The sequence below is a fragment of the Dreissena polymorpha genome, chromosome 6 (assembly GCF_020536995.1).
Source record: "Dreissena polymorpha isolate Duluth1 chromosome 6, UMN_Dpol_1.0, whole genome shotgun sequence".
NCBI classification, from domain to species: domain Eukaryota; kingdom Metazoa; phylum Mollusca; class Bivalvia; order Myida; family Dreissenidae; genus Dreissena; species Dreissena polymorpha.
In genome coordinates this window covers 117,238,685-117,261,821 of record NC_068360.1, presented here as the reverse complement: position 1 = coordinate 117,261,821, position 23,137 = coordinate 117,238,685, and the positions used below count along the sequence as shown (strand labels likewise).

General features: G+C 35.2%; 2 protein-coding genes and 1 long non-coding RNA gene across 3 annotated transcripts in view; 2 read left to right on the top strand and 1 right to left on the bottom strand.

Annotated features, from left to right (window-relative positions):
• The window catches only part of LOC127834137 (putative uncharacterized protein DDB_G0277255), a 32,225-nt gene extending 25,318 nt beyond the window's left edge, over positions 1-6,907 (top strand). Inside the window, exons 14-15 of the mRNA XM_052359768.1 lie at positions 680-975; positions 3,748-6,907. Of these exons, the coding sequence (XP_052215728.1) occupies positions 680-975; positions 3,748-3,864 (413 nt within the window). The 3' untranslated portion in view covers positions 3,865-6,907. The remainder of the gene's footprint in view (positions 1-679; positions 976-3,747) is intronic.
• A 6,610-nt stretch (positions 6,908-13,517) lies between these two features.
• The window catches only part of LOC127836318 (von Willebrand factor D and EGF domain-containing protein-like), a 25,645-nt gene continuing 16,025 nt past the window's right edge, over positions 13,518-23,137 (bottom strand). The window contains exons 13-17 of the mRNA XM_052362842.1: positions 16,205-16,463; positions 15,682-15,872; positions 15,167-15,436; positions 14,938-15,046; positions 13,518-14,427 (exon numbers count right to left, since the gene is read on the bottom strand). Of these exons, the coding sequence (XP_052218802.1) occupies positions 14,324-14,427; positions 14,938-15,046; positions 15,167-15,436; positions 15,682-15,872; positions 16,205-16,463 (933 nt within the window). The 3' untranslated portion in view covers positions 13,518-14,323. The remainder of the gene's footprint in view (positions 14,428-14,937; positions 15,047-15,166; positions 15,437-15,681; positions 15,873-16,204; positions 16,464-23,137) is intronic.
• LOC127836319 (uncharacterized) lies at positions 16,820-21,097 on the top strand. Its single transcript, XR_008028711.1, has 4 exons — positions 16,820-17,135; positions 18,123-18,205; positions 19,482-19,577; positions 19,830-21,097. It is a non-coding gene; the product is annotated as an uncharacterized LOC127836319 (long non-coding RNA).

Genomic DNA, 23,137 nt, shown 5'->3' with positions numbered 1-23,137 from the left:
ACATTTTGTTAACAAATTAACAAATTGCTTCAACCTACAACTTTGAAACTTCACATGTAGCTGCACCTTGATAACTTCTACATGCCACATCCATTTTGGGGTCACTAGGTCAAAGGTCAAGGTCACTGTGACCTCTAAAAATAAATTCTGACAAGCTTTCATTTATTCCAAACTGCACCCGCACCCGAGCGTGGCACCTGTTAGGCGGTGCTCTTGTTTAATTGAAGGACTTCTTTTAAACAAACAATAGTGTAGTGTCATCTCTAATTAGCCTGTGCAGAGTACACGGGCTTATCAGGGACAAAGCATTATGCAGCATGGTTTTCACAGAGACCAGCTCATATGAATTAAATATAATTTAAAGTACAGAAAAGAATCTACCAACCTTTAGATAAGCATTTTAGACATTTTATTTGGAAAAGATCAGATTTGGTAATTTAGCAGATTATAATCTCTATATTGTAAACAATGTTCATCTTATTAGTGCATTACTGTAAATATGAATTATTTTCTAGACATCTTTTAACCAATAATAGTGTTCTTTTAATTTTTCAATATAATAAACACCTTATTAAAAAAAGAACGAGTCAATAATATAATATTTTAAAAAGTTCAATAACAGCTAAAACAATTACATCTCACATGTTAAAACTATGACATTATCCTTGTTGCTTTTTAGAGAAAGCGGGGAAAGTCACTACATCAGCCAAAAGGAAATCAAAGTCCCCCAAAACTACCTCAGAAGATCAGTCTTTGTCTGACACTGACTCAAGTACGGGTTCAACAAAAGAACAACACACTTCATCACGGTTTAAAAGGACTGGTAGAAATCAACCAAAATCCAGCAGCAAAAGCAGGGATAACTGCAATAAACCAGTCTCGAAGAAGGATCTGAGAAACTATAAGAGAAGAAGGCACTTGTTGACTGGGGTTGAAGACAATAGCTGCAGTGATACTGACAGTGACTATGTGCCAGTGAGTATAAACTGGAAATTAAGCATTAAGTTTTTTTTTTATAGCTCCACTGGCCAGAGGCCAGCGGGGCTTATGTCATGGTCCTGTGTCCGTCGTCCATACGTCCTTGCGTGCTTTAACTTTTTCTTTTAACATCTTCTTCTCCTAAACTACAAGTCCAATTCTGATAAAACTTCTCACAAATGTTCCTGGGGTGAACCTCTTTCAAAGGAGGGGTCAATAAATTGAACATATGCTTATATAAAGCCTATTTTGTGCAAACTTTAAAAATCTTCTTGTCCATAACCATTGGGCCTAGTGATTCCACATTTGGTATGTAGTGACATTTAATAGTTCTGTACTTTGTTTGTTCAAATTATGCCCCAGAGGTCAAATTTGACCCTGCCCCGGGGGTCACAAAAATGAACATACATTGTATGCTTATTTAAAGCCTATTTTGTGTAGACTTAAAAAATCTTGTCCATAACCGTAGGGCCTAGGGCTACCAACTTTGGTATGTAGGGACATCTTATAGTCCTCTACCAAGTTTGTTCAAATTATGCCCTTGGGGTCAAATTTGACCCTGCCCCGGGGGTCACAAAAATGAACATATGCTTAAGTAAGGCATATTTTTGTGCAAACTTTAAAAATCTTCTTGTTAATAATTATAGAGCCTAGGGCTACTAAATTTAAATTCTTGTTAATAATTATAGAGCCTAGGGCTACTAAATTTGGTATGTAGTGACATCTAATGGTCCTCTACCAAATTTGTTCAAATTATTCCCCAGGGCTCAAATTTGGCCCTGCCCCGAGGTTCACAAAACTGAACATATGCTTATATAAAGCCTCATTTGTGCAAACTTTAAAAATCTTCCTGTCCATAACCATTGGGCCTAGGGCTACCAAATTTGGTATGTAGTGACATCTTATAGTTCTCTACCAAGTTTGTTCAAATTATGCCCCTGGGGCCAAATTTATCCCTTGAAGGCTCCCATTAAAAAGTTGTTCAAGAAAATTTGATTCATCAAAAAACATGGCCACAGGAAGTCGTTGAACTTGGCTTGGTTATGCATTTTTGCTATTTATTCATTATGGGATGAATAAACAATTTTCTTCTCAAACTAAAAGTTTATCGAAATACGCTTGGAATAACTTTTTAATTATAAGTGATAAATGCATACATGTCAAGCGTGAAAGGTAGACCAACATGTTAACTATCCATAAATGTTAACCCTTTACCAAACGACACATTTGGACTGCCCCAAATTGAAAGAGATTGCAGACGAGAAATAATATTGTAAAGGACTATTTATTAATTGGCTGGGTGGGGTAGAAATCATTGTGATAAAAGGAGAAATCGCTCATCATGAGCAATTTCTCTTTTTTGAAACCGGAAGTCCTGTTTTCAAAACGAAAACAAACTCTTCAGAAAGAGTTATGGTCTATTGGAAGGAACTTTCATTAATCTTGTAGAACATGCGTAGATTTGATCTTCAGCATCTTAAAATATGTGAAATAGAAAGAACAACAATATCTTTTGGAGAGATAAATGTACCTACGTTATAAGCAAAGGACCTGTGCAATAATTCCCGGGCTTTTTAGTCTGTCTAGTTAACACCGTAGTAACATTTTCCATATTTAAAAATGCTCACCCTTCCAACTTTTAGCGCCCAGTGGGACGAGGGATAGAAAGAGAAAGTCACATACTTGAGTACATTTCAACCCATGCGCATGCATCATGGCCCTCTTGTTTTTACATATGCTGATTGCTGGGATCCAATTGACGTAGGGGTCATTTCTGAGATACATTTAAATTTGTTTAAAATATGGGGGAGGGGAGGGTGGATTCGACCGTTTGGGGGCATATAAAATGAGCTGCCAGAAAATCCACCAGCCACTATGTGCTTTATGAATACACCTAAATTTTCACATGAACAGATTTTAAAACATACATGATTGTATACCACTGATCTAAAAGCAGAAAAATGTTTCAGTTAGTGTTAACAGCATTTTGTGCATTTCTGTTTAACTAAGTGTTAGTTTCCTCAAAATAAGACACATTTGACATTATACTATACTAAATGTCCAGAACATGTTAGTAATGTTATTGATTATGTTATTTTCATTTATCATTATGTGATGACAAATCTGGAGTAAACAATACTAAGAAAGGTTTGAGCAAAACAAAATTGTTTGCCGGCTTTTAAAGCTAAACATACATCTCAAATAAAGGTATATAAATTGTTTCCTTTACCTGGGTATTCTATGATAAAGAATTGTGCTTGCACAAAATATAGACAAAAGGGAAAAGCCCTTGTATATTTTGATAAATTTTGGGGATTTACAAATGATACCCTAAAGGAAGGGTAGGTTAGTCACGGTTGTCCTAAAGGAAAGGTAGGTTGGTCACGGTTGTTTTTTCATTCTGTCCATACATGTCTGTCTGTACGCAAATAAATGAGCTGCATTCTGGGAAAACTGGGCTTAATGCATGTTTGACATGCGTTGTTGCAGACTAGCCTGTGCAGTAACTAGCCGCTGCCAACTGCATAGAGAGGACACTTCCCACTTGTATGGTATTTTTTACAGGTGATCTTTTGTAAAAAAAAATAAAGTTAAAGCAGATAGTGCTGTACCTGATCAGGCAGTGTGGATTTCACAGGCTAATGTGGGACAACACTTTACACTCTACAACACTTAATGCATATGCATTTATCCTAGTTTTCTCAGAACGTGGCTCAAATTGTGGAGCACATTTCTTCCCATGGTTACATGCTGGCTTTCATATTTCAGGATGTGTACAGTGGCTCTGACAGTGAGAAGCAGGATTCCCGGGAGATATCGGATCACACCCCTCCTGTGCGCTATACAGCGTATGGAAGGAAGACAAAGAATGTCTCTTATACTTAGCTTGACAGACGAAGAATGTCTCGTATACCTAGCGTGCCAGCTAGTTTTTAACTGTTTCAACTATAGGTGGATGTTTTTTGTTTGCTAAAAAATCTGGAAGTCCAGACCACAAATGAATATACCTGTTTAAAAATGTTGGTGCAAGAAGTTTATCTTCAAATTGACAAAATTGAAAACAATACTAATACTTAAGTAAAGGGTATAATCTCATAAGTTACACTTTTTGGGACAAATATTTGTTTGTGCTTTAAAACTATAAAGATAATCTCTGTCCAATATAAAATGTCCAATACAAATGTATTTTGGTACACAAATTTACATAATTCCATAAAATTTCGATAAAAGAACATAAATAATAGTTAATCAAAGAAAGGTTGTGCTATTGACCTGGCAGGATCATTGTGTATAGGGGCTGTTCATTTTTTGCCATATACTTAAGGCAGACTTGAACAAATTTATTTGTGCTCAATGGTAAATCTAGTTAAAACAGAGAATCATTTGACTAAATTTGGTTTTAATCAAGCTGCAAACACACCATGTCAATCCACTATAGACAAAAATCAACTGTAATTTAATGGGTTAATTTTTATTAGCTCACCTGAGCTGTGCTCATGGTGAGCTTTTGTGATCGCCTTTTGTCCGTCGTGCATTGTGCGTCGTGCTGCGTCAACATTTGCCTTGTGAACACTTCAGAGGTCACATTTATTGTCTGATCTTCATGAAACTTGGTCAGAACATTTGTCCCATTGATACCTCGACTGAGTTCGAAACTGGGTCATGCTGGGTCAAAAACTAGGTCACTAGGTCAAAAAAAAGAAAAATCTTGTGAACAATGTAGAAGTCACATTTGATGCCTAATCTTCATGTAACTGTGTCAAAATGTTTGTCTTAATAAGATGTTGGTTGAGTTGAAAAATGGTTCCAGTCTGTTGAAAAATATGGCCTCCAGGGGGTTGGGCAGTATTCCTGATATGGCTATATAGAAACCTTGTGAACACTCTAGAAGTCACAATTTTAACCCAATCATCATGAAACTTGGTCAAAACATTGGTTTCATTGATATCTCGGTTGAGTTTGAAAATGGTCCAGATCGTTGAAAAAACATGGCCGCCAGGGGGTGGGGCAGTTTTCTCTATATGTATATAGTATAAACATGTGAACACTCAAGAAGTCACATTTTTGGTCCAATCTTATGAAATTTGGTCAGAACATTTGTTTTCTGGATACGACAGTTGAGTTAAACAATGGTTTGGATCGGTAAAAAAACATGGCCGCAAGGGGGGGGGTCATTTTTCTTATATTGATATAGAAAAAAAAGCTTGTAAACACTCTAGAAGTCACATTTTTGGCCTAATCATTATGAAATTTTGTCTAAAGATCGATTTTATAGATATCTCGGACGAGTTCAAAAATGGTCATGATGGGTGGAAAAACATAGCCGCCAGGGGGCGGGGCATTTTTCCTCATATGGCTATAGTAAAACCTTGTTAACACTCTAGAGGCCACATTTATTGTCCAATCTTCATGAAATTTGGTCAGAAGATTGGTCTCAATGATATTTTGGATAAGTTTGAAAATGGTTACGTTTGCTTGAAAAACATGGCTGCAACGGGGCGGTGCATTTTTCCTTATATGACTATATATTGCTATAGTAAAATCCTGTAAACACTCTAGAGGCCACATTTATTGTCCGATCTTCATGAAACTTGGTCAGCAGATTCATTCTAATAATATCTTGGACGAGTTCAAAAATGATGCCGGTTCGTTGAAATACATGGCTGCCAGGGGGCTATATGGCTATAGTAAAACCTTGTTCTGTTGAAAAATGTGGCTGCCAGGGTGTTCACTAGTCATGAAAGTTGGTAAGAACATTTTGTTGTTATGACATCTTGGGCTGCACAGAACAGGTCAGTTCCTTTGAATCTCAGGTGAGCGACTTTGCGCCTTTCAGGCCCTCTTGTTGTTATTATATTTTAAGTATTAAACAGATCCTGTAAAGGTAAAAAAACAACTTTTTGAAACAAAAACAACAATAACAGACCTGTTTACTTCTACGGATTCGCCGTAGTTACTACGGATTCTTTGGCTAAACTACGCACTAGGGATTTGTACTGAAAATCTACGGATCTGTCAACTACTGAGAAGCAATCGGTAGGGTCAACAGGTCTGCAATAAACATTTGTTATTAAAGCCACACACCTTGAAATGAAGTACATATAGATGAATTTTAAAGTGTGCAAAATTGTCGTTAAATCCATAGCCTAGTTAGCAAGTAATTTTTTATTTCTTTTTAAACCGAAAATAGGATTTCTGTACTTATACGTCCATTTCGACAAACGCGATTATTTTTAAGTTTTAAAGCGTGAAAAAGACAGATTTCTACCTTGTAACCACCAGATATATTCTAATTAAGATAGATAAAATTAAATATATAGCCTAGTTAGCAAGTAATTTATTATTTTTCAAATGGTACCGCTTTTAAAACCGAAAGTAGGATTTCTAGACGTATACGTCAATTTCGACAAACTCGATTATTTTTAAGTTTTAAAGCGCAAAATAGACGGATTTTTTATCTTGAAAATATCAGATATATTCTAATTGGCATAGATAAAATATGTTCCTTATTCATACTTAAATTTACTGTGCCATGTTTTTCATTTCAATGTGTGAGGATGTAACAAAATATGGATGCAAATGATGTTTGCAGACTAATAAATGATATTTAGGATGCTTAAAAGTAGCGCATGTTTTGCTGAATTTTAGCAAAGACCTAGGTCTTTGATTTTAGTTGCAAGTGATGTGACGAGCAATATGTAGCATGAAAATTTGATTAGGCAAAACAAATTGTTTGTTACTTCTAACACAAACCCAAGTATAGAGTCAGCTGCACTCTTGTTGTTTCATGATTATTTTAACATGTAGTTATTACTCATCAAAGAAATTGTCTTGTTAATGTGCATTGAATTATTATTACGATTGTATTTAATGAATATTAAACTGCAGTGTCGTTCGTTTACTTTTCGAATTAAAAGATCAATGTGTGTTTTAATGTTACAACATGTTTAAATTGTAGCTTACTGCCTATTTTTTTAGAAGATTCAATGTATTAACTAAGGGACTGTCAACCGCGATTGACGAGAAAAGAAAAGTTCTAAAATACCGTTTTTTACAATTATTAGTTTATATTGATTAAAATATCACGACAGGTATATTACATTACTTGAAAAAATATGTTAAGTTTTCAATTTTCAATTTATTCGGTATAGACAGAATGGGGACTTTCTCAGGTCTTCAGTGGGTGTCCGTCAAGGATGAATGCTCTCTCCCATAAGGTTTAACATTTTAGTTGAGAAGATAGTGCATGAGACTCCATTTCCACCACACCTCTATCCACCAAGACCCATATCTAGCTTGAGATTCACTGATTATATTGACCTCACGGGTGACACCAGCAGTGAACTTCAAGCTCTCACCAAAAGACTCTAAGACAGAGTAGGAGCATACGGGATGGAGTTTAGCAAGGAGAGGTCGAAGATCAATGGATCAACAGCACGACCAACACCAGTGCAGACTTTCCATGAAAGGCGAGAAGCTAGAAGTGACCAGCTTCAAGTAATTGGATGTAACCCTGTCCAAGGATGGTACTAGTACCGCTGAGTTCCATCAGCTTCTCCACCAAGTACCGGCTCTACAAGTCCCTCGTAGTATCCATTCTACTTTACGGCTGTGAGACCGGGACGCTTGACGCAGACACAAATTTCAGGATACAGGCATTTGAACATAAATGTCTCGGAAGACTACTACGCCTCTCCTGCATAGTGCTAAAGACCAACAAATATGTCCGGAACATGACTGCAATACTTGTTGGCCAACAAAAGCCCCTACTTGCGACCGTCCAACAACGAAAATTGGCTTGGTTAGGACATGTCATCAGGCACAACTCACTGTTCAAGACTGTTTTCCAGGGCACGCTAACGGGAGGTCGATGTCGATGCAGTCAGAAGAAAAGCTGGATGGACATTGTGAAAAAATGGACATCCCTTCCTGTGGATGTATTACTCTCAGCAGCACACAACAGACCTGACTGGAAGAGGATTCAGTATCGTCATCCCTCATCTCCCCCAACGGCTAGTCCCGTCAAGGGAATAATGATAATGATGATGATCACTATGATGATGATGATGATCACTATAATGATAATAATGGTGGTGGTGGTGGTGGTGATAAGGATGATGATGATGATGGTGATGATTATCATGATTTTGGCATGTGTTTAAATTTGTCATTAAATGATTTATATCTATAAATGTAAACGTTGGATCTAAAAAGCTCTAGTAAAAAAGAAAGAATACAATTAAAGAAAGAACAAAAGTAACCCTCAAATGGGCTTGAACCCTGACCTCTGGAGTAAAAGTATAACGCTTAGACCACTCGGCCATCCGTGCTCATACAATGAGTGCTGTATTTTATACTTTGTATTAGCAACCCTCATAGTGTCACAAAACATAACGACAGCAACAGAACTTTCCAAATTATTCAATCGTTTCGCGTTGCAATGCTTTATCATTTTCAGTTTTCCAAAAGATGCCAATAATGGATATTTAAGAGCAAGGTAAATGTTCAGTATTACTGTTTCCACACAAATACTATACCAAACACGAAAATTTGCGAACCTGAAATATGTGGTTTAATTTTGTCAATTTACCAAAATGTAAAAGGTCCCATTAAACTTAAAATTTTAAATCCAAGTGTTATTACAATATGCTATTCAAGTGCATTTAAAATATGCTATCCTTTTACAGTTACAATATGCAATCATAGTGCAGTTACAATATGTTATTCTAGTACAGTTACAATATGCAATCCTAGTGCAGTTACAAGAGGCAATCCTAGTGCAGTTACAATATGTTATCCTAGTACAGTTACAATATGTTATCCTAGTACAGTTACAATATGCAATTCTAGTGCAGTTACAAGAGGCAATCTTGTGCAGTTACAATATGTTATCCTAGTACAGTTACAATATGTTATCCTAGTACAGTTACAATATGCAATCCTAGTGCAGTTACAATATGTTATCCTAGTACAGTTACAATATGTTATCCTAGTACAGTTACAATATGCGATCCTAGTACAGTTACAATATGTTATCCTAGTGCAGTTTCAATATGTTATCCTAGTACAGTTACAACATGTTATCCTAGTGCAGTTACAATATGTTATCCTAGTGCAGTTACAATATGTTATCCTAGTGCAGTTACAATATGTTATCCTAGTGCAGTTACAATATATTATCCTAGTAGAGTAACAATATGTTATCCTAGTACAGTTACAATATGCAATCCTAGTGCAGTTACAATATGTTATCCTAGTACAGTTACAATATGTTATCCTAGTACAGTTACAATATGCGATCCTAGTACAGTTACAATATGTTATCCTAGTGCAGTTTCAATATGTTATCCTAGTACAGTTACAACATGTTATCCTAGTGCAGTTACAATATGTTATCCTAGTGCAGTTACAACATGTTATCCTAGTGCAGTTTCAATATGTTATCCTAGTGCAGTAACAACATGTTATCCTAGTACAGTTACAATATGCGATCCTAGTACAGTAACAATATGTTATCCTAGTACAGTTACAATATGGAATCCTAGTGCAATTACAATATGCGATCCTAGTACAGTTACAATATGCGATCCTAGTACAGTTACAATATGCAATCCTAGTGCAGTTACAATATGTTATCCTAGTACAGTTACAATATGTTATCCTAGTACAGTGGCAATATGCAATCCTAGTGCAGTTACATGAGGCAATCCTAGTGCAGTAACAATATGTTATCCTAGTACAGTTACAATATGTTATCCTAGTACAGTTACCATATGGAATCCTAGAACAGTTACAATATGGAATCCTAGTGCGTTACAATATGCGATCCTAGTACAGTAACAATATGCGATCCTAGTACAGTTACAATATGCGATCCTAGTGCAGTTACAATATGTTATCCTAGTACAGTTACAATATGTTATCCTAGTACAGTTACAATATACAATCCTAGTGCAGTTACAATATGTTATCCTAGTACAGTTACAATATGTTATCCTAGTACAGTTACAATATGCAATCCTAGTTCAGTTACAAGAGGCAATCCTAGTGCAGTTACAATATGTTATCCTAGTACAGTTACAATATGTTATCCTAGTACAGTTACAATATTTTATCCTAGTACAGTTACAATATTTTATCCTAGTACAGTTACAATATGCAATCGTAGTACAGTTACAATATGCGATCCTAGTGCAGTTACAATATGCAATCCCAGTGCAGTTACAATATGTTATCCTAGTGCAGTTACAAGAGGCAATCCTAGTACAGTTACAATATGTTATCCTAGTGCAGTTACAATATGTTATCCTAGTACAGTTACAATATGCAATCCTAGTGCAGTTACAATATGTTATCCGAGTGCAGTTACAGTATGTTATCCTAGTACATTTACAATATGTTATCCTAGTACAGTTACAAGAGGCAATCCTAGTACAGTTACAATATGCCATCCTAGTGCAGTTACAATATGTTATCCTAGTGCAGTAACAGTATGTTATCCTAGTACAGTTACAATATGCAATCCTAGTTCAGTTACAATATGTTATCCTAGTGCAGTTACAATATGTTATTCTAGTACAGTTACAAGAGGCAATCCTAGTGCGGTTATAATATGTTATCCTAGTGCAGTTACAATATGTTATCCTAGTGCAGTTACAATATGCAATCCTAGTGCAGTTACAATATGTTATCCTAGTGCAGTTACAATATGTTATCCTAGTGCAGTAACAGTATGTTATCCTAGTACAGTTACAATAGGCAATCCTGGTACAGTTACAATATGTCATCCTAGTGCAGTTACAATATGCAATCCTAGTGCAGTTACAGTATACAATCCTAATCCAGTTACAAAATTTTATCAAAGTGCAGTTACAATATAATATCCAAGTGCAGTTACAATATGCTATCCAAGTGCAGTTACAATATGCTATCGAAGTGCAGTTACAATATACTATCCAAGTGCAGTTCAAGTATGCGATATAAATGTAGTGATAAAATGCGATTCAAGCGCAGTTTTCATATGCGCTCCACATTTAGTTACAATATGCTAAAATGAGTTATAATACGCGATAAAAGTGTATTTATACAATTTTAATGAAACCAACCAAAACTCCTCTTCATTTTAAAGTTTTTAATCTTTTTATTTATTTCACCTTATGAAGCATTATATTGCATCCATTTCAATTAATTGATTATATACGTCAATACATTTTCAGAATGTGTATATTTCGATCGTTTCGGTCTATGTTGTACACTTTTCCTCTTTTGTTCCCAGTTTTCACCCTCGGTTAACATGTTCAAAGCTTGGAGATACATTTTGCGTTCTTTTCTGGGATGATCTCCGTTATCAAGGCTAAATTCTGTACAACGGGTTATTACTTTGTGCTTGTTTTTCGCAACGATTCATTAACGAAATATATTCAACTATATAGAGCCAACGTTCCGATGAGGCGACCCCAGTATTATTTCTATCTCGGTGTTTCTTGTGAATGTGCTTGTCTTGTCAATTGCATTCCTTTTTGTGCCTCGCCGTTTTGCATTGGTTTCTTGCAATAAATAAAGGGTCGAATTGTATAAAAAAAATTCTTACAGTGATGCATCTCGAGTTTTACTATATGTAGATTTGATAATTGGAAACTGGTTGCCAAATGTAAGGAATAGGTCTATCTATTTATGTGAGTTTAAAATATTCCAGAAATTTAGGGAATAAGGTAAACTGAGATGCACACGTCCTTCTAATTGAAAATGTCCATACATTATTTTCTAAATTATATAGACCAGAATTTGAAAACATTACCTTGGGGTTAAAATTGACCCCACCCTGTGGGTTACCTTACTTGTTTTACGTACAAAGTAAAAACTCAGAATATCTGAGAAAATTCGAAGCCGTTGTTGTTGATATTTGACAAATAACATTGTATGGTGGTCCTCTAATACGTGCGTAAAATTGTCTTGCCCCTTAGGTCGTGGCTATGCCTTTTGGTCACATTATTTATATAGAATTATAGCAAATAATTAAAAATAATAGTTTAACTTAAAACCGCAATAGTCAGGGGTTTAAGTTCACCGTCGTTTTCATGACGCGTACCAGTTAGGTTTCTAAACACATGATAACAGAAGTAAGTATATCCACTTGTAGTTATTTTGCGCGTTTAATTATAAGCCAAACAATATGTACTGTATTGACTGTTTACTAACAGATCGAACACAATAGTTTGGATATTTTCATGCAGTCATTATGTATCTTAAATATAATGAATTTATCAATTGTAGTAATTTTTTTTTAAGATATGCACTTATTTCATTATAATATAGTCAGACCTAGCAATACCCTTGAAAAAAGATCATGTATGTTTTTAAATAAATTTTGACAATCCATACGATACACGAACACTACATTTTTACGCACGGGATGGCTTACTGAGAACACATTGATAGCGGAACGATTAGCTGAGTCAACAAATTTGATTTTTGTCATTAAATAAAAAAAATTATGACGAATGAAAATTATTAAATATTTCATATTATTTTGGTAAGTTCATATGCATCCAAACTATCTTATCGGCGCTTTTTATACCATGTATTACGATTTCTTTCTGAGATGAAACTCGATGATCTGGGATTTGTTTTATATTATGCTTATTTCTCAAATCGAATTAATATTAAGGAACTCATTTGATATTAGTATTGAATTCATTTCACCGTGCCTCATAAAAGGATTTAATTCTGTTATAATTAACCTTAGTTTAACTAATGTGGAAATACATCAACTTATAATTAAATATATTGCTTTTTAAATTAACCACTTAGTAGCTCTTCAGAGTCGTCCGTCGATACTCGACTGTCGTTAGTCGTTAGTCGTTTTCAATTTAATTCTTCTAATCTGCTAGACATATTTTGATAATCTTCATAGAAATGATCCATGATTGACATTCTTTCAAATTTATTCAAATCGTTCCGGTTTGTTGAACATGCAGGTCACCAGAGCGAAAATATTTAAAACCTCGATGGTCAAATATTTAATAGTTGGTGAGTCAGCTTCTAAATGAGCCGTGTACTGAGAAAACTGGGCACAATGCATGTGCGTACAGTTACGTCCCACATTAGCCTGTGCAGTCCGCACAGGCTAATCTGGGACGACACTTTCCGCCTAAATTGGATTTTTGCTAAGAAGAGACTTCATTTAAACGGAAAATGTCATAAAAGCGGAAAGAGTCATCCCTGATTAGCCTGTGCGGACTGAACAGGCTAATCTCGGACGACATTTAACGCACATGCATTATGCCCAGTTTTCTCAGAACACGACTCAAATCATCGACCTGAGGTCAAGAAAACCCCGCAATAATAAACTGCTCTTAACCTGAAAGGCTTAGTGGTTTAATATATGGTCAAAATTTGGCCCTCCTTTTCGGTTAATTGTTTTCGCTATAGGGCTAAAATCTTCTCTAAAACTGTAATGCCCAGAGGTTGTGCATTGGACCAGTTGCATTTTGTATTGGTACTTCACGAAATTTGTGGAAATTTGCAACGCCACAGAGATCGATTGATTTATATTTATTTAGTACATACATTACAAAATATTCAAGATGTGTACGACCAGTTTTAAGATCATTTGATTGGTAACGTGTTTCACACTGCGCGACTTGAAATAACAGGGTATAAAACTGTTTATGATCAGCCAACAAAATGCCAAAGTGCATTTGAATTTATTGTATTCTTGACTCAACTCAATTATTTATTTAAATACATTATTACAAAATCTGCAAAGCGGTACATAAGCATACACATGTATATTATAGAAAAGTATAAATGTCCTAACGATGATCACAGATTAATGAATGAAAAAAATCATTATATGAAGTAGTAAGCGTTTCATTACTGAAATAGAACTATGTAAAGAAATATTTTGTGTCTATTACTACACGTGATTTGAAAACAAAACATGATAAATAACAATGACAAGAGGTTTCGACATGTATATAGGATCAACCACAGCGTACATGTATAGCTAAATCAAATATATCAAAGACAAGCATTGCAAAAACTTTATCAAGACATGTCATATTCATCATTTTTCCTAGCTCAGAATGTTATTTACTCTAGTTGTGGCATATAATAAATGCACGCACATGGAGTTAAAAATAATGAGCCTAAATGTATTTGAAATTATTTTGACATTTGGAAAATTAAAATTTCGAAAGAAAAAATGATAGAAATATTATGTTTGTTAGGCGCTAATAAAAATATGCTACTTGTATTTGATATTATTTGTCGTCTAAAGGTAAACATTATGCATAAAATAGAAAGTTTTATAACAATAGAAGAATAGACGATTGAAACATCATCAAAGTCCAAAGGCAACGGCCAAAAAGGCCAACAGAACAGTATATTCAGCAGTTATCTGTTCACCACCGGAGTTAGGCCGATCATTCGAAGGTTTGCTGCAGTCTGAAAAAATAAAGCCTAGTTGAATGAGCTGTGTTCTGAGAAAACTGGGCATAATGCATGTGCGCAAAGTGTCGTACCAGATTAGCCTATGAAGTCCGCACAGGCTAATCAGGGACGACACTTTCCACATAAGTTGGATTTATGCTAAGAAGAGACTTCATTTAAACGAAAAATGTCATAAAAGCGGACTGCACAGGCTAATCTGGGTCGACACTTTACGCACATGCATTATGTTCAGTTTTCTCAGAACACGACTCGAATAATCAAATAAGTCTTACACTTATGTGACTTGTATTATATACTTGTCAAACATAATGTGTATCTAACAGTGTGCTACATAACAAGCGGAGCTAAATAAATTCGCTAAACCTATGATAAAAATGTAGATGTAATCCTTACTGGTATATATCACGTTTCAGCTAAATATTCTTTTGTTAGGAGATATTAATGACACAATAACAAACAATGCGTGAGATCGCCGTTTTTCACCAAAAAAATCCAAATACATACCTGGTCCTGGTTGCCAGACAGCGGATCCAGCCCCAGAAACAGCACAGGTGTAGCAACCAAGTGTGTCGCCTGGACCATAGCATTCTCCATCAGTCATGCACAAACCGCTCTAAAAATGTACATAAAATGATCGCCTTTTAGCAGTAGTTTATCAATCATCAATTGCGCCAAGCAAGAGTTAGTAAACACTTTGAATGATTTGTAAAATGTAAAGATATAATAATCTCACCTGTTTGAGGCATCGTATAGCACCAGATGTCTTGCTGCATGTTACACAAGCTGAGTCGTACACTAGGAACGTGTCTTCTTCGCTAAAGTTCAGACCATCGTTACTCAGTGAAATATTGTAAGCTCTAGCTATGATGTCGTTAATATCGGCACCGCCGTCTATAGAGCGTTTCTTGCTTGGTTCAAGAGGGCAGGACACTTCCATGAACGTCTGCGGCACGCCTGTCACTTGGTATTTTTCTTCAGACAAAATATCATTTCGTACGTTAATCTGAAACAAACAAAAAACACACAATGAAAGTGTTTTGCAAATCGATTGATTTCGATTTTGAGCACATCTAGTTTTGTCATACTAACACCATATACTTAAACCAACAATATATTTGAACAGGACAATTAAGAGACCGATATACATTCGATTGCATTGATATTTTAAACACTATTGGTAACAGTATTCAAATTATCAAATACAAAGTGTTTTGCTGGAATAAGCAACAGGGATGATAATCAATTTACCTCGAAAGGCTCAATGTTGCATTTGACCTGATTTTCAAAAATAAGATTGTCTCCAAACACAGATGTTTTCTTACAAGCTCGTTCTTTTAAGTCGCAAAAACCTTCATCTGGGATTCCTATCATTTCTGGAGGTCTTGTCGAGTCTAAAGAGCAATCTTCTCCGATATGGTCTTTCTCACATATACAAGAACCTTAAAAGGCAGCAAAATTATTTAGCTGTTTAAAACTTTACTATATATGTCCATAAATACATTAAATTGTAGCAAAGTATTTATTGAAAAAGTGCAATTATAACTTTACCGTTTCATACGTTCATATAATACTATTCAACTGTGAGTATTTCTTAAATAAATTTGTACTTTTAATCAGTTGTCATGTCGACTACTGTTACTTTATGCTATATGAAATAGAACACAATAAGAATCACTTGGCTAACACATTTATATGTTTGCAAATACTAATAAATAACACAAACACGTGTTATGACAAATGTTACTCGTCATGATGACTCGTTCATATTTACCGTTGACACAGATTCCGAATCCGCTACACTCGTGCGGACAAGAAACGCTTTGGATTTCCTCAAATATCTCATCGGTAAAAACAGTTAAGGGCAAAGAGGCATTCTCATCCGATAAATTGGAAAACGAAGATCCGTTGATGGTTACAGTTATTCCAACAAGGTCCTCCTTTGGTGGTAATTTTTGAGTGTCTATTTGTTGAATGCATATAGATTTGATTGTTTCCAAGTGGGACAGCGTCCACTCCATAGTCCCTGTTATCTAATGTAAAAACAGAATGTATGTATGTATGAATGTGTGTGTGTGTGTGTGTGTGTGTGTGTGGTGTGTGTGTGTGTGTGTGTGTGTGTGTGTGTGTGTGTGTGTGTGTGTGTGTGTGTGTGTGTGTGTGTGTGTGTGTGTGTGTGTGTGTGTGTGTGTGTGTGTGTGTGTGTGTGTGTGTGTGTGTGTGTGTGTGTGTGTGTGTGTGTGTGTGTGTTTGTGTGTGTGTGTGTGTGTGTGTGTGTGTGTGTGTGTGTGTGTGTGTGTGTGTGTGTGTGTGTGTGTGTGTGTGTGTGTGTGTGTGTGTGTGTGTGTGTGAGTTTGTAAAACCTACCAACTGGGGAAAATCGTATGAATACACACCAACAAACCGGGGAACACCTACCAACCGGGGAATTCCCCGGTTGGTTTTAGGCGAAAATCTCTAATCTACGTGAATGAAATACCAAACTGTCAATTTAAATTAGAAATCCAACGCCTTCCCCGATTAGCGGGTTTGTGGCATGCACAAAATATACACAAATCTTCACCATATTACAATCGAGTGTGTATCCAGGCTTATAACAGTTCCCCGGTTGCGCTGTTTAAAAATCATACACTCGGTATTTATATCATTTAGTGAAAGTCAGTTGGAAAAATGGAGTTTCGAGCGAACAAACGCATTAAACTAAGGTAAGTTTTTTAATTATGTTTAAAAAATTTAATTACTATTAAAAAGCGCTTTTATGTAAACGTTAAAGTAATACTGGAAGACGAATTCTAAAGATCGATTTATATAAATATCATTTGATTACAAAGCTTGTTTTACGGTACATATTTCAAGAATATATTTTATAAATATACGTTAAACAAAGTAGAGCTCTAGGCAGTTTTTAGCTCGACTATATATATACAGTGGAGCTATCCTACTCACCCCGGCGTCGGCGTTAGCATGAGCGTTAGCGTGAGCGTGAGCGTTGGAATGTTAAAGTTTGCGTACCACCTCAAATATTGTCTATGTCCCTTGACATATTGCTTTTATATTTTGCATACTTCTTTACCAACATGACCCCAATCTATAAACAAGAGCAGACAACTGTAACAAGCATCTTGTAAGAATTATGGTCACTTTTTTCCACTTAAAAATATGCATATTATTGATAAATCTTTGTGAAAGTTTACGTACCACCTCAAATATTTTCTATGTCCCTTGACATATTGCTTTTATATTTTGCATACTTCTTTACCAACATGACCCCAATCTATAAACAAGAGCAGACAACTGTAACAAGCATTTTGTAAGAATTATGGTCACTTTTTTCCACTTAAAATATGCATATTATTGATAAATCTTTGTTAAAGTTTACGTACCACCTCAAATATTTTCTATGTCCCTTGACATATTGCTTTTATATTTTGCGTACTTCTTTACCAACATGACCCCAATCTATAAACAAGAGCAGACTACTTTTAACAGCATTTTGTAAGAATTATGGCTCCTTAGTGATTTTGTTATTACTACACATGCCTAAATACATATTATGTATATCATGAAATTAATGTAATTTGTGTACAAGGAATTAATGTCAATGTGTTGTACTAAATGGTTTTATGACTAACGAACTTTTTAACTCTGACTAGATTATGTGTTATACCATTTTTTATTGTTGTTGTGAATAGGCAACACAATGACTACTAGATCTACGGACAGCCAGGAACCAGGACAAACAACATCCGTACACACGGAAGAAGTCGATGAGACGGTTTGTAATATTTCACTATGTCGAAGCTACTAAGGCGTATTTTCTGGTTTGGTTTAGTCTTCAGTGAAATAGGCGTAATTTTGCCTTAAATTATATTGTGCCAATATTTATTCCGGGTGATGCTAATTGGTATTTGGGCTTAACATAACACGTACGTCGATGATCATTATATTAACATGTTATGCGAATTTTAAAAGAATAAAATATTGTTTACCAGTTGTAGTGACTTTGAACTACTTGTCTTTCAAAATCTTCATATACACAAAGAATTTAGAATTTACACCTGTCAATGAAACTGGTGCGCATGTGTATTAACCACTGTAGTTTATAAACATCGACTTCATCATTATCACAAAAACGTTAATTATCGCTTATCCAAGAAGTGTAATATCATTAATTTTAATTTTCAGTGTAAGACTTATACGCTGCCAATTACTGTGTATGAAACTCTGAGACATTAAGAAATTTAACTTGCGTGTTACATATGGTCATTGGTTGATATTTCATCTTAACGACAAAAAAACAATAGCGTCTACTCGATATTTTGCTATACGATACATTTTGACATGGGTAAGAAAAGATAGTTCATTTTACACCAACCACCGCACAATACATATATGATTTACCGTGAACCACAGTCCGTTCACCAGTTCTTTTTTCTTCCAACACATTTGTCCAGAGAAGTACAATACCTTTCATTTAACCGTGCATACATCTTGTCTTATTAGTATCTGTAAAAAAATATTCCTTGTATACTTTTTCGAACTTTGATAACATGTTTGGAACAACCTGGTATATGTTAAGACTTGCTACGTCGGTGTATTCAGCCAATCTTTAAACAAGCTTGATACGTTCAAGATAAATAATCAAAGATATGTTAAATTTGAAACCGTTTTGTTGAAATTGATCATTTAAATGCAACCTTTAAAAATGTTTTATGGGTGTTTTTCAGTTTGTTATTATGTCGACAAAACAAGCTATCAATCTGTTTCAAATCTTCCCCAATGACAGTGAACGGCAAAAAATAAAACATGTGATGTAAGATAAGCAAAAAGTAAACTATTTTGGACGAAGGTGAATTAAACTTGTATTATACCATCGGTTGCAAACATTTACACAAAATTCTCATGTCACTTAGATTTTCTTAATAAAAAGCCACATGAGTGATGGTATCAATTGAAAATGCTGCTACTAAAGAATTGCAATTTCAACTGATACTAAGTAACGTGGATGTATGAATCTTACTCTATTATTGTCTCATTGAATTGTGTTGCAGAGTACCGAAACTAAAGAACATAGCGACACTGCACAAGAGTACAATTCACAAGATGCAGCAGAAAATATGTTGAACAGTGATTCATCGGATATCGATGTACGTAAACTTATAACGATTTTGTGATTGCAATACAGTACACACATTTAAACATTTTATCTAAGATTATATATAGTTCCGATTTTTTTCAAGCTCTAGTATCGAACTGTAATTAAGACATGCATTCTGGTAAGTGTTATGTTACACTTACACATTTTTATGGATGTAGTTCACCAACAACAAATTATGATGTTGTGATATGTTCATATTTTTATATGATCTCACACACAGGAAAACAACTTTATTTTACAGGATAGTGACAATGACAAAGACTATATTCCGGAAGAAGGCGATGCATCGTCAGATGAGTCGATAGTTGTCGAACTCATACCAAACATTCAAAGATTTCAAAAGAAGACAGCGTCAACACTACCTCCTGTTGAATCCTTGCAATCTCGTGAACGTGACGAATCATCCGCAGAGGCACACAAAACCAACATCACCATCGCTCAAACAAATAACAGTGAATACAGACATTACGATAAGAGATTTTATTGCATGTTTTGCGAAAAGGCTCAAATAAAACTAAAAAAAACATTTGCTTTTGCAGCATAAAGATGGGCAAGATGTGAAAGATCTATTAAATACGGAAAATTCAGCAGAAAATAAAAAAATGTATGAAAAAATAAGAAACGTAGGGAACCATCTCCATAATGTTAAAGTATTGCGAGATGGCCAAGGACAGCTGTTTGTGTCATACAGACAAAGTCACAATCAACGCGTAGCTGCAGACGAGTATGGACCTTGTCCTTACTGTTACGGGTATTACCCGAAGAAAATCCTGTGGAGGCACACTCAAAAATGTAAGTTTACAATGCGGCGGGATCAAGAAAACGACTCGCTTTAGAGAGCAGCCTGCTATTACCAAAATCAAAAGAAGGAAGCACTATTTTAAGACGAGTAATCGAGTCCATGAGAAACGACAAAATAAGTCGCAAAGTCAAAAGTGATAATACAATCCTTGCATTCGGTGAAAAACTCTGTACAAAAAGGGGCCATGATGAAAAGCAACACAATTATATTAGACAGAAGTTAAGAGAAGTTGGTAGATTGCTGAAATACATGCGATCTTGTCCAGGCAATGTTGAAAAGTCTTTGGAGAATTTCATGTATCCAGATGCTTTCAAATTTATTACACAATCTTGCAAAAACGTTGCAGGCTTCGACTGAAACACCAATACGTATGCTACACCATCATTAGCCTTAAAGATTGGCACAACGCTTCAGAAATGTCTAAAAATTCTAGTTTCGAAAGGAATCGAAACAAACAACCAGGATCTGCAAACAAGGGCTGAGGAGCTTTCCAAACTATTTGAAATTAATTGGACGGATGACGTGTCTTCCAATGCCTTAAGAACACTTCATGAGGCTAAGCAGAACAGTCAGAAAGAACTGTTGCCATTGGCAAATGATGTCAAAGTAATGTCTGAATACTTACGACATGAAGCAGAAACACATGCAAATACCTTACAAGAATCAGCAAGTGATTGCGAGAAAAGGCAAGCATGGCATAAGTTGTCTGAAATCTGTTTGTGTTTAATCGAAACGATCAGACGATGTGTCAAAAATGACAGTCGAAGAATATTCAAAAAACAAATTGACAAATGACGATGGAGAATTAGATTGATGTTTAACAAAACTGGAAAAAAACCTGTGCCGTTATTTTTACCGTACAGAGATTATTGCAAAACGAGGTCGAATAGCTGCAGTACTGTTTCCAAGACAGGTGAAAGAAAATATCGACCTGCTCATACGCAGCAGAATTTCTCTAACAAACTGTTTAAATAGTAAATATCTTTTCCCAACAAAATCTGCATCATCGCATATTCGTGGGACAGATGTATTACGTTCAATTGCAATTGACTGTGGAGCTGAACATCCGAAAAGGCTTCGTTCTACAAAGTTAAGGAAACATATTGCCACAATGACTAGGCTTTTTAACTTGTCTGAAAATGAAATAGACATTCTAGCTAAATTTCTTGGTCACGACATTCGGGTACATAGAGAATTCTACAGATAACCAGATGGAACCATGCAGGTTGCCAAAGTCAGCAAGCTGCTCATGATGATGGAAAGTGGACAAATTACCAGAAATTCTGTCAATTCGCTAGACGATATTGATGTGGACGACGAATGTATTGTAGGTATGTTGCATTTTTAGTGTTAAATTCATACAGTAAACTTAATGTTAATAATGGGCTCATTACCGAACTTGATTACCTAAAGTGATAAAAAGAATTACAAACATTTTCTGGAATATACTTGTGTTATGCAAGGCAATTCTTTTTATCGGAGACGACCAGGTAAGGCGGAATTTAAAGTCTACACTCATTTTGTGCTCAGTAAGGTTTACATTGGCTACTTCTAATTTTTCAATTTCAATGCACTAACTGCATATTTATTTGGTGTGCTTCGGTTGTTTCCATCATTGTTATATTATAAACTATATATAATTTTTGATCTTGTGATTTACACGACAGATGAACAATATTCTTCTGAATTATCAGAAAATGAAAATACTGAAGACCTTGAAACTCTGCTTCCCAGCACCAGTCAACCAAAAATAACAGACAAAGGTATGCATACACATGTGAATGCATTTAAGTTATGTATCTCCAAGTTTCTTATGTTTCTTAGAACATGATTTGCTTACATGTAATTGTTTGATTCATTAGGCAAAATAATGTTTCCAAATTTGTCGTGTGACATCGATGTCATTATCAGGTGCCGTAAGTACCTGGACGCTTTTGTCGTAATTTTGCTATGAAAAATTGTACTGAAGTATATATATTTAATATGGATATCTTACACATGGCAGTTAGCGACGTCATATGGTGTTTTATTATCCATGTACAGAAAAGGGTACTTCAAATACCAGGAGAACAAAACAAGCAGCCAAAAAAGCAACGGAGTGAAGACGAAAACAGGAGCTGTTCACAGACACTTAGATCATTTTTTGATAATTGGTAAATTACCAGGGAAAAAATCATTACTTGCATGTATTGAAAGTGAGAATGACCTTCACAACAGAAGTTGGAAAAATGTCAAAGACTTTTGCATAAATTTAATTGAAACAAAAAAGCGACGGGGACTTTTAACTTAAAAAAATCTAACACATATAATGCACGTTTAGGAGAATACGTTAAAGGATGAAGTTGCCACATGTGTTTTGTGTGTTTTCTTGTTCTATATACTCTTTTCGAAAACGATATATGTGTGCTTATTGTATTTGAATGTTTTATTAATACGGTTCTGTCAAAAACGATATTTGTTCATAATCATATCGCCGAACAAATTAGGATTGGTATATAGTTCGGCCAAAGAGTGTTTCTTTGTACTTTCTATTACGAGTTTCTACGAGTTACTCACTATACAAGTTATGTTTTACCCCAAACTTGGTGAATATGAATGAATATAGCAAACATGATAACAAATCAATCTAGAAGGCTAAACGTTCAGAGAAGGCACAAAAAAATTCAGTCGGATAAATGGAAACAAACATTTTGTTCAAGCATAACAAACAAACACTTTTAGATATAATAAGATAAATGTAAATAACA